The 12,373-nt window shown below is 37.3% G+C and overlaps 1 protein-coding gene and 1 pseudogene across 1 annotated transcript in view; both read right to left on the bottom strand.

Moving 5' to 3' along the window:
- SGCG (sarcoglycan gamma) overlaps window positions 1–12,373 on the bottom strand; it is a 66,047-nt gene that overhangs the window by 13,514 nt on the left and 40,160 nt on the right. Inside the window, exon 5 of the mRNA XM_006915825.2 lies at window positions 4,734–4,806. Coding sequence (XP_006915887.1) covers window positions 4,734–4,806 — 73 coding nt within the window. The remainder of the gene's footprint in view (window positions 1–4,733; window positions 4,807–12,373) is intronic.
- LOC112482895 lies at window positions 1,050–1,165 on the bottom strand (annotated as a pseudogene).

Here is a 12,373-nt window from a genome sequence, read left to right as displayed (position 1 = left end):
ATCGATGATAATTACTTTGAAAATGTAATAGAAAAAGAACTCATTCTCAACTTAAAAAGTATGAGAAATCTAGTAACATAGGTCAAAACTGAATGGAGAATACCTCAATATATATATTATTGCAGGGTATAAGGAAAGAACTATGTGAACAGAGAGATATACCGTGTCTAGGGATGAGGGAATTCATTTTCTAAAAATATGAATTCTCCCTGAAATTCAATGCAATTCCAACTAAAACTCCAATAGAATTTTGCATGAAATGTGACAAACTGTTTATAAAATTTATATGGAAAAATGAAAGTCTAAAAGTAGTATCAAGACAATTCTGAAGAGGACACGGTGGGGAACTCGCCCTAGCGGATAACAGGCTATCAGGGAAAAATTGTTTTAGGAGGAAAATAATGAAACAATGGAACAGAATAGACAGTCCATTAAAAATATCTGTACAGATGACAAAAGTAGCATTATAAATAAGCAAGGAACAGACTGACTTTTTAGACACTGGTTATTCATTTGGAAAAGAATATAAAATGATTTACCTACTTAATACCCCACATGAAAAATAAATTCTAATTGGATTAAAAACCTAAATATGAAAAACCAAAAATGTTTTTGAGAAAATTCACTCCCTTTTTCACATTCAAGCAGTGTTTTCGAATAGACCCAAGTTCCTAAAGGTCCTATTTTCACATACTACCACAGGATAAATTAAATTTCATATTGGCCAAATATTTTCCAAGATAAAAATCAACAATTAAAAATGTATGATTAACAAGTGAAGCATTTACTGTCTTTTGCAACTCACTGTTCATCAGACTTAACTGTCCAGATATAATATTTATGTTTATGGAGATCTGGATATGGGTTTATTTTTATATTCTCATTGCTATGCTTAATTTTTATTTTGTACAGAAAAGCTTGTGTTATGGTACATAAAAGCTTAAAGAGCTTGTATTTTGGTTTATTAATAAACTATGCAATGACTTTTTATAGGTGTAGTCACATTTATACTACAAATATCTACATGTTTTTTAAATTATTATTGTTTATACCTACAGCACCTGGTCTTCCTAGGTGGTCTCCCATCCAAGTACTAACCAGGCCCGACCCTGCTTAGCTTCCAAGATCAGACCTTGGGCTTGTTCAGGGTGGCATGGCCGTAGACCATGGTCTGTGGCTCCGCTGGGGTGTGAACCCAGGACCTTCTGTGTGTAAAGCAGACATGCTAACCACTACACTAAGGAACCATGTCCCAAATGTCTACATTTTTAATAATAGTTACATATTCATTTATATTACGATTTATGAGTATAAGGTTTGCAATATTCAAGTATTTCACTTGAATTTATAGAAAATATATGCTTAAATGTAGACGTAATTTGACACTGATTGATATTAATATTATTGCCCTTTATTTCTTCTCATATACATCCTTACTGACTTCAACTATTTTCATTTGAATTGAATCATCCATCATTACGACTCAGAAGAAAGACCACCCAGTTCTATAGGATGTATTTCCTAAAAATGCATAACATGACAAAATTTTAAGTACTGCTCACGCTCAATGCTGGTACCATTCCACAATCATCCAAATTACTCCTGTGATTTTATTATTTCTGAAAAGTTTGCTTCTGCTTTGAAAAAAATATACAATTTATTTAACTCATGAACAATAAAAAAAAAAATCACCTCCTAAACTCATTAAGGCTATTCTTCACAGAAGAAATACTAATAATCTCTAAAGTCTAGAAGGGAGTGAAATGTCAATGTGACGAGTAGAAACTGGTTGCATTACAGTATAACTGATGTCGCTTGGATCAGATGGCTATGCTTAAATGACCTGCACAATTCGATTTTTTTTGTGGGAGCCTAAACTTAATTACCACAGAAGCCGGTGGACTATAAAATGAAGGTTAGCCTTGAGATCTCCATGAGGACCTTTGTTCAGTACTTTGTATCTTACCTGTCATTCTTAAAAAGAATTAAGTTTTTATTTAAAGATAAAAATTAAATCTTAAAAAATCCTTTTAGTTAAAAGAAAATTAGAACCAATATATTCGTATGCCTTTCTTAGAAGGCCAACTTATAAGTTTACTTTTGGAATATTCATTTTTTTACATGTATTTCATATTCTTGATTTAATAGCACTTTATATACACCTCAGGAGCTGAAGACGTCATCGATGAATTCCTGTATGAATACTGACTGCTATTTTGTTATTGGATGAAACTTCAAACTCTTCAAACTATTGTCATTTGTTCGATTGACTATATTTACTATTTTTCCCTTTTGACATTTTATGATTTTTTCTCTTAGAATTGCTAGAATTAAGGAAAACCGGCCATACCATAAATTGTCCATTACCAGGTGGCATAAACTGCTTTCATTGTTAATAGGTTGACGTAAGATATTAACCTGTGATAAGTGAAAAATAAATACTTGGCATGAGGAATGTAAAAATGCAAATGATACTATATCGATTCGATGTTTCATGTGTTAATCATGCACTTACAGACGTTGATTTTTATCAGTGAGTTGTTTCAGAAAACATCGAAACAGAAGGAATTAAAATTCCTAAGAGACTGCTTTCAGACCACCATACAAATGTATATGAAAACCAAGATTAAATGAGTAATTTCCTATGTATTTGAAAACCAAGATTAAATGAGTAATTTCCTAGGGAAATGCAGTTGATCAAAATTGACCCCTGTTAAAGGTAGGAAGTTTAAAAGACAAATTTTGGTTAAGAGAAGAAATTAACTGTTAAGGAACTATCTTAAAAAAAAATTCATCAGGCCCATATGGTTCCAGGGAGAATTCTACTAAACCTTTAGAGACCACAGTGTCCCAACTATCCACAAATTATTCCAGACATTGAAAATGAAGGAGAACATCCTAATTCTTGAGACATGAATAACATTGTTAGCTAGATTTTACAAAGGCAGTGCACACACACAAAAATCACAGACCAATATCACCTATGTATACAAATTTGAAAGTCCTAGATAAAATATTAGCAAACAGAATATAAAATCATTTTAAGAAACTACCATACCATGACCAAGTAGATTTTTTTTCCTAAGAATGCAAGATGGGTCCAATATAAGAAAACCCATTTCTTAATTTATTTACTTATGGATACCTTATATATATATTACATATATACACACATATATATGACTTTCTCCATTAGTGCTAAAGAGCCTTTGTCAAAATTCAACACCCATTCAACACAAAATAGAAATTGATACTTGCTTACTTTATAAAACAGTTCACATCATCTTACTTAATGGAGAAACACCAGAGGCATTTCCATTCAGTCTAGAAAAAGGCAGGCAAGGAAGGACACTATCTCCATTTCTTTCTAATGCTGTACTAAAGATGCTGGGAAGTGTAATTAGATAAGAGAACTCCATCAGAGACAAAGAGTTGAAAAAGAAGATGTGGAAGTATGTCTATTTGCAGATGACATGATAGTATGCCTTTTATGACTACCGTTTGAGCAAATATCAACATTTACATTGTGATATTTAAAATGCACGTTTCAGAGATATATTTATAAATGCATCATGATCTTAATCCTACAAAATCCACATTCGGTGTTTTCAAAGGTCGATTAGGAGATTCTAGAATCATTTTCATTTTACTCAGGCCAGGAATGGAAATGCTACTGGTCCCAGAAATAAAGTAAAAGACAGTTTGTGTGAAGAATTTACAGAGGAAAACATAACTATCATATAATCAATCAATGGAGTCTGGCACTAGATCAAAGAAATCACTCGGGGTCCACTTGGGTGGCAGAGAGAGTAAACAACACACATGGGCTTGGGAGTCAGGGCTGGATTTGAATTATGAGTTGGCTACTTTTTTATCTTTGTGCTTGAGAACATGCTACTATCTACAGCTCAGTTTTCTCTTTTATAAAACTGATTACTTACAAGGTTGAATTAATGATTACATTAGATAAATTCTGTGACAGCACAGAACACAGTTCCTGACAACTGAATGCATTCAATACATGTTAGTTTATGCCTTCCATACCCACCACATTCCTTAAGTAATCCCCTGCAATTTCATTATTTTCCCAATCACTTTGGGTGTAACGCTTAGCTTATGTAACCCTCCATTGGTATCACCGTTTAGAAAGCAAAAGAATATTCTTCTGCCATTTCTTTTTTAGTAAGGGCCCATTGTATAAGTAGCGGATTTATGTCCCAATGGGACAACATAAGATGATCTGTTTAGTTTCAAGATCTATATATTTTAAAACAGTAACATCTACTTTAAAAAGGGGTTTGATATTCGCTCAGACGGTAGCCCAGGCCTAGCTCATGGAGGCCTGTGAACGCCCGGTGGAGCCCTTTAACGTTCCTGTGTTTGAGGCAGAATCAGTGAACTTTAAACATGTAGTTGCACTTAGCCAAGTCCCTCTGATTTCAGTGTGACAGGCAGGTAAGAGAGGAACGAACTGGAGGCTGGAATAGGCCACAGGACTAGTATAGGGTCTGAGCTGAAGCGGTGGCAGGCAGAGCAGAGGCCTGTGGCCAGAGAGCCAAGAAGAGTGGAGAATCAGTAAGTAATGACTGGTTAGTTACAAGCGGAAAGTCATAAGAATAAAGACAACTAATGGAATAAGAAGCAATCTGATAATAACTGCTAAAATATCATTCTAGCACCTACTCGGGTATCCTCTATAAGACAGGGTGTTTATATTTGAATAAAATTTTTACCTCAGCTCCTGAAATGGGTCGGCTTTCACAAGGGGTGTCTCCACTGAATGTTCAAACAGAGCCCCTTCGGGTCCTAAACAGAAACCAAAGATACATCATTTCACAAAAGTAAATTAAATGACACCACACAAAATAAACAGTTAGACGATACATGAAAATACAAGTAAGTTTTGATGTTTGTGGCTGAGTTTGTGCAGATGTCTGAGTTGCAGGGGAAAAAAAATGGCACAATTGCATTCTTTTCCAAAGATACCACGATGTCACTAGTTTCCTATAAAAAAATATGATTTTTAAAGCAATTCCAAACACGCAGGCTTATTTTAAAACCAGAATGCAGTATCAGCCCTCAAACGGAAAAAGAAGTAATTTCAGTTGCAAATTGCATAAGTCCATGTATTTTAGGTAATAGTAATTTGACTCATTCCTAGATTTTATGTGTAAAAATTGTATCTCGTGTCATTTGTTTCTGAAGACACATTAGGAAATTATAGAAAAATCAAAAGTTTTAAATATTTAAAATCAAATTTCCAATTTTTAGGAATCAGTATGTTCCTGGTTGTTTCACTTGTCTGAGAACCTGATTATACACAAGAAAAGTGTTGATGGGGGGTGCAGAGATGCAAAGGGGACAGTGACATGCTCTTCGATATATCTAACTGGTTTAACACTCGGAACTCTACAAGTAAGATTATTCTCCCATTATACTGAAACTCGGAAACTGAGGAACAGAAAGGTGAATGAACTTGCCTAAAGTTACACAGCTAAGGGGCAAGGCTACGATTTGAATTCAAAGCCCGCACTTTTAATTTATATGCTATAGGGTTTCTCATCCACAAATAACAAATACTATACGATAGAAAGTAATGTGGCGGTAGCAAGATGCAACTATGTTATTTTGGGGGTCAATGGCAAGGAAGAATTACTTTAAGGCAGCAGGGAAAACTTCCTATAGTAAAATGCAGTGGGTCTGAACCTTAAAATAAATAGACCTTTGTGACTACATATGGAGGTTGTAGACAGTGCTTTTCAAGGACAGCAAAAGTATAGCCAGGGGCAGGAAAATGTCATCGGTGTATAGGAATGAATGAATAATCCAGTTCCCTGAAAAAGTAAAGGATTCAACATGGAAATACAAATTTATCTTTCATTTATACTTCCAATATCTCTCCTTAATTTTATAGGCACAAAGAGATTTAAGAAGCATCACATTGCCTGTACACACGCATTTTGATTTACCTAATGCCTATCATAGGCCCTGCCCTGTTTAGGCTCCACCCCTGGCTTAGGCTCCACCCCTGGCTTAGGCCCTACCCTGGTTTAGCCCCACCCCTGGCTTAGGCTCCACCCCTGGTTTAGCCCCACCCCTATCTTAGCACTGCAGTTTGGAAATTGTTTCTCTCCCTCTTGGTTTCAAAAGGAGCTCAGCACACATTTTTACACTGTGCAGACTTTCCTTTTGAGGAAACACTGAAAACGATTTAAATGTTTATTTTCAAATTTAGTCTTGTACTAGTCTTGATACTTGCCCTTGAAAGCCTGGGAGTAGATTTCCCAGACACGAAGTGAGAAGCGATGAGCTGGAGCAAAACTCTTGTCAGCAGCCCTTCCGAATTTAACAATTCACGGTACCCTCACATCTTCACAACATTACTACCTCTATTAGCTGTGTTATTATAATTACTACTTCTTTAGTAATTTTGCTTAAATATGAAGATATGACAAAAGCACACATTCTCATTCAAGGAATAATAGTTTGTGTCACAGAAGTGAAAGACTTAAATTAGTACAAAAGAAAATTTCAAAATTACAAACCAGATGTGGTAGCATGATAAACACAAAAACTATAATCAACTGAAATAAAGAAACGGAAAAGTGTAGATTAATGTTTCATGAAAATTATAATTAATGCAAATTATATTCAGATGAGAATAGAGCCTCATACATGCTATCATAGGACCCAGCTCCTTAAAATACCACTTAAGCAAACCTAAATGATAATGTAACCATTGCGAAAAGTAAAACCATACTAAGCATCGGAGTTTCCACAGCAAACTGTGCCAATCGAATTTTGATGTACAATGTCTGGTTTGCTGAGGTATAGACAACATTTTCTGTTTGGCGTAAAGAGGGAAATTAACACAAAAATTTGTATAATACTTGTACTCCCTTTACCCTTTTCTCACCCCCTTGCTTCTGATTTGCCAAATATGCAAAAAAAGTAAAGAAAAAATACATCTTAGGCCAATCGTTAGTAAGTAGAGATAGGTGCAGTATAGTTTTATACACTTAGTAGATTAATCGTCTGTGGTTTATACAGTATTGTTTGAAATGCGACTAGTGTTTTCTTATGAGAAATCTAGATAAGCTTCATAAATCATCAAAAAATAATGATTCCTTTTCATAGCTAGGTTGATAGAACGAAAAGGAATGTGGGCCATAAACTTCTGTATAATTATCTTGCCTCTTTATTTTTATATAAATAAAATTATATGATGACTGAGAAAAACAGTGTCAACATATTTTATTCTCTAGAAACACACACCCTTTCTAAAACAAGCTAGAAACTGCAATGTATTTATTTCCATTGCGTAGGCAATTTTTACCTTAACACAGCTTCGATTATTTATCTTCTAAGAGCTAAAGTTATTCTTGGAGTGGCAAGTGGGACCATTTTACCAGGAGTGTAACTTCACAGTTAGATTTTAAATGTATACCAATTACTTACCTTCTGATAGCAGAGTTAGAGAGATTAACGCAACATGTGGTAATGGTGATGTACTTATAGGCAGACATAAAGTCTATAGACTAATATGCATTATCTTCAAATAAGAAGACCAGCTTCTCTATCATTGAAACTATAAATGCCCAGATTACATGATCTTGACTGTATGACTCTTCAGCCTCAAAATAAATATTCTTTAACTTATTTGCACATAGTAAAATAGATGTTTCCTAAGTGGTTTCGTAAAATAATTCTTAGGAAATGGTTGCTGATTGTCGACACCACATTTTATGTTTGCACTCATACTTAAATAATCTCAACCAAGATTATATAAAAAATATAATTGGTGTAACATCTGATCCTTATAGAAAACAGAACATATTATTTGCGGTTGTATAATGTAAATTTTAGGAAGGGAAAAAAATTCCACTATAAAATATCATCATATAAATCATGTATTAAAATGACCCAGTATAATATAACCCTGTATCCATATTATTTATACGACGAAGTATAATCAAAAAGACACACACACACAAAACAGTCATTTTAATGTCTATGTTTTTAGACCACTATGTCACCAAGATTAGATGTAGTAAATGGTCTGGTCATTTCTATTATGGAGCAGCAATAGTATTTGGATGATGCCATCTTTTCAGGATCTTAGAGCAATTTATGATGAATGATACTCATGTACGATGGGTAGCCAGACTGTGTACAAGATGGACTGAAACGGGCAAGCAGTTGGAAAGTCCGTGGCAGAGAGCCCGGCGGTCACGGAGGGCATGGACACAGCCCAACCTCTGGAGGGGACCATGCTTTCCAACATGCTGCTACGCCTGGGTTCCTTCGGCTACCGAAGTATACAGAATTCGATATTAATACTTCTGTTCAACAATGGATATTATATACCCAGACGTTTGATAACCATTTATTAATATTGATTCCACACATTCACTGGGCAGGTGTAGACTGAAATGGGCATTTCAAGCATTGCAAAAAAATTCCGTTGCTCCCTTTCTTGGCCAAACTGCCACATAATGTCTCTGCTGCCTCTCATTCTGTTCTCTCTGCCACCACTTCGAAGGGTCCTTTGCCTAACAGTCCAGTGGAAATGCTCTCGTGAATATAATAATGACCTCCATGATGATATAAATCCAAGGGTGATTTCTGTCCTCCCCTTTCCTGGACCCAAAACTCCAGAAACAGTTTCTCTTGGCACCAGAAAAATGGCTCTGTGACATCCCTCCTACCACGCCGTGTCCCTCCTCACTCTCCGCTGGTGGCTGGCTGTTCTCCCCTTACCTGGCCATTATGTTGGCGTCTCTCACAGTTCAGTTGGTTGGTGATGCCCTCGTTTACTTCTCTGATGGAGACTTCTGCTCTAAGCACGTGACATACCCACTCGGCTATTTCGCAGATATATTCAATTTATGTCTCTAAAACATTAACTGTCCATTCTCTTTATCTTGGCAATGTATTCTCCTCCTCCTGAGGTATCCTCGTTACCCAGAGGGCAATGCCGTTACCCAGAAACAAGGACAATCCTTTCATCTTTGATTCCCTCCCTAGATGCCTGCCACCCATTTGATCTATGTGTCTCTATATGTTAGTTCTTGGTTTGGAGTCATTAGCCTCCCTGTAATGACCACTGCTACCAGGTCAGCATCATCTACTGCCCCTACTACAATAAACGTCATCCTAACTGGTCTCACTGCTTCCATTCTTTCCTCCAAATAATCTATTCTCCCTTGCAATGGTCATATGGATCTCAAAGTGTATAACGAACTTAGGATCACCACGTTCCAAACAATTCAATGTCTTCCCTCTGCCCTTAAAACAAATCCTAACTTCTAATGGCTGTCAAGCCCCTGCATGATCTGGTCCCTCTGTATGTCCTGTTTACGCCAGGCTTACTTCAGACTCAAATTCGAGAAGACGAAAAAATAAAAATCATGAAATAATAGGACACAGATAAGTTCAAACAGAGCAGTTATCAAAATGAATGTGAATGTCTTAAACACTCCTCTCTAAAAATAAAAGTCTCTTAGGTTGGGTTAAAAAAATAAATTCTAGCTCAATGCCACTTACAAGAGAAGTGCCAGAAATTTAATACGAGGAGAATTTTAGGCTGGAATGGTCACTTAAAGAAGCTGTATCACCAAAGGCCATCGAGGTCCCCTCATAGAAGACTGGGGAGGTTGTCACACAGGGAAATGATGCTTAGAAGTGACGGAACCATCATGCAACCAGGAGGAGGATGCCAACATGCTTCGACAGAAGCAGAGCTGGAATAAAATATCACTGGGTCACTGAATTAGTAAACCTGCGGCTAGCCTACCTCCGGACTTCTCATAGGAGATCATTTATATCCTTATAGCTTAAGCCAGTTTTAATTGGGTCTTTTGTTCCTTTCTGCTGAAAGACTGTTAGCTGATGGACCGATCGTCCACTGTCTACGGAGCTGCATCACAGGGTTTGGGGATGAATGTGCTGGACATATGCCTGGAGGACACGGTGATTTATAAGCATCTTCTAGATGTCTGTCTCTTCTCTTTAAGGGACCTGGATTTGCCATCCTTGTTTACGTTCACTTCTTCAGTTGTTAAATCCTATTCTCCAGGTCCTCTTTTGTGAGTGGCTTTGGGGGTGACTTCAGCATTTCTACACCATCACTTTTGACTTTATGTGATCCTGCTTAGCTGCACAGAGAGGTATCGATAAATTGAACTGGCTAATCCTTAGGTCTCGTTTCCTTTATTAGTGATAAGAAAATGGATACCTCTACAGGACGCTGTTTTTCTTACTGAATGTTAAGCAATGGACCGACCCAGTCTAGCAAATCATTGCCAAGGAACTAAAATACTTTTGGGGCAGCCAAACTAATAATTTATCATCTTCCAGAATTCAGCCCTGGCAATGGACTAGAATTTTTTTTTTTTGAAAATGACATTTGGATGCTATTTCAATCACATGTTCCATAACTGGGGTTAGTGAAAGAGGCATGCTAACTTTGGTCACTTGGTGACCAATTCTATTTTTAGAGAGACAAAGGAGACTGCTAAAGGCCTAGGTCTATTTCAAACCGAGTTGGTCAAATTGGTTCATCTCCTCCACAATTTTGATTTTAAAACAGTTATTCAGTTTCCTAGTTGACTAAAGTCTATATGGAAGCTGCTTACGAGTTAGAGATTTCATCTTATTCCTTCAGTACATAAGACAAAGATAATGGCAAGAAAAGACTTCTTTATTTGAGCCGAGTTAGGATTTAGTGCAAGACAGGAATTTGGAGCGCAGTGGTTAAAAAAAGCGCCAGCCCATCCCCTGCTTAGTGCAGTCAGTCTTAGGAGTGACCAGAGAGCAGGTAAGGGAAGCAGAGCCTTGAGTTCTCTTTCCCCAGCCCCCAGAGTAAAGCTGGCGGCCTGTCTCCTCTCTCATCGCTCCTCTCCCCCTGGCTATCAACCGCTGCTGCTTTTGCTGACCCAACAAACTCCAGCAGAGGCTTGGAGTCAATCCATTTAAAACAGGAACCAAACTTCTATGGGAAGTAGTGGAGAAAAAAAATTTAATTGGAATTTATTTTGAAAAATTAAAGTTTATAAACATATTCTTGCTGTATTTTATATTGCACAAAACTCAGTCACCACTGTAACAACTGTGAAATCATGCGAAATAAAGAATAAATCAAGTTTTGTTTTTGGTGCGATTTCTCCAGCACAGTTGGAAATGTGCGACGGCTGTATTAGTTTTCCATTTCTGTGTTACAAATTATGACAAACTTAGCCGCTTAAAACAATGCCCATTTGTTAGCTGCTACTTCTGTAGGTCAGAAGTCCTGCCCAGTGGGCTTGGCTGGGTTTTATGCTCAGGGCCTCACGTGGCCAAAATCCAGGCATCTGGAGGCCATGGGCAAGAATCCGCTTCCAGGCTCAGTCAAGTTGTTGGCAGAATTAGAGCTCCCTGCGTTTTGGGGGCTGAGGCCCTGTTTTCTTGCTGTCAGACGAGGGCCCCTCTAACCTTCTGCAAGCTACAGCATTCCTTGTCACACAGCCCCCTCCATCTTCATGTAGCAATGGAGCAACAAATCCTTCCTGCAGTTTGAGCTTCTCGGATAGCCCCTTCTACGGCCAGCCAGAGAAAATCCTCTGCTTCTAAAGAGCTCATATGATTAGACAGGGCCCAACCAGGTAATCTACCTTTTGCCATAAAAATAACATAATCGTGGGAGTGATATCTCGTCATATTTGCAGATTCCATCCACCTTTAGAGATCAGGGAATTATAAAGGCAAACGTCACTGGGAATCATCTTTAGAATTCTGTCTACTACGGTGGCACAATATGACATTGCTCATGTAATATTTAACATTTGCAGTAAAACCATAACAACAGGGCATGGCCGGTTTTCCCAAGGGTGACTATTTTAATCCTGTGATACTAAAATTATCGATTCTGAAGTCCCTGTCAGGTCATCATTTTGGTTCATTTTCACTTCTTAAGTGGCTGGCAAGTCTGACTTTTCAGGTCTTGTCTCATTACAGGCTTTTTTAGGGATTCCAGTATTTCTACATCATTTTTTGACTTCCAGAAACCCTGCATCTTTGGCAAGACTTGCCATTTAACTTCACAATCAATTTGTACTTGCTTTATTGGATTCCATACGATATCTTCCAGTCAATGAGAGATCAGTGGGTAGAGATGCTTGGAGCATCGTGCGAAGCACTGAGGCGGAGGCCTCGCTTAGGGTCTACACTCATCCACGTCATGAGGCAGCTGGGATTGGAACTTAAAAAAGTCATCCATTATTATTTTTAGCAATTGTCTATTAACACCCACTCAGGCTCTACATTCTCTTTAGGATGATAATCCTTAATTTTTCTTCCTGATAAACTCCTACCCATCTTTCTAAGACTGGTGCTA

The sequence above is a fragment of the Pteropus alecto genome, unplaced genomic scaffold (genome assembly GCF_000325575.1).
Source record: "Pteropus alecto unplaced genomic scaffold, ASM32557v1 scaffold16, whole genome shotgun sequence".
In the NCBI taxonomy this organism is placed as follows: Eukaryota; Metazoa; Chordata; class Mammalia; order Chiroptera; family Pteropodidae; genus Pteropus; species Pteropus alecto.
The sequence above is the reverse complement of the archived record's forward strand: the minus strand, read 5'-3'. Positions and strand labels throughout refer to the sequence as shown.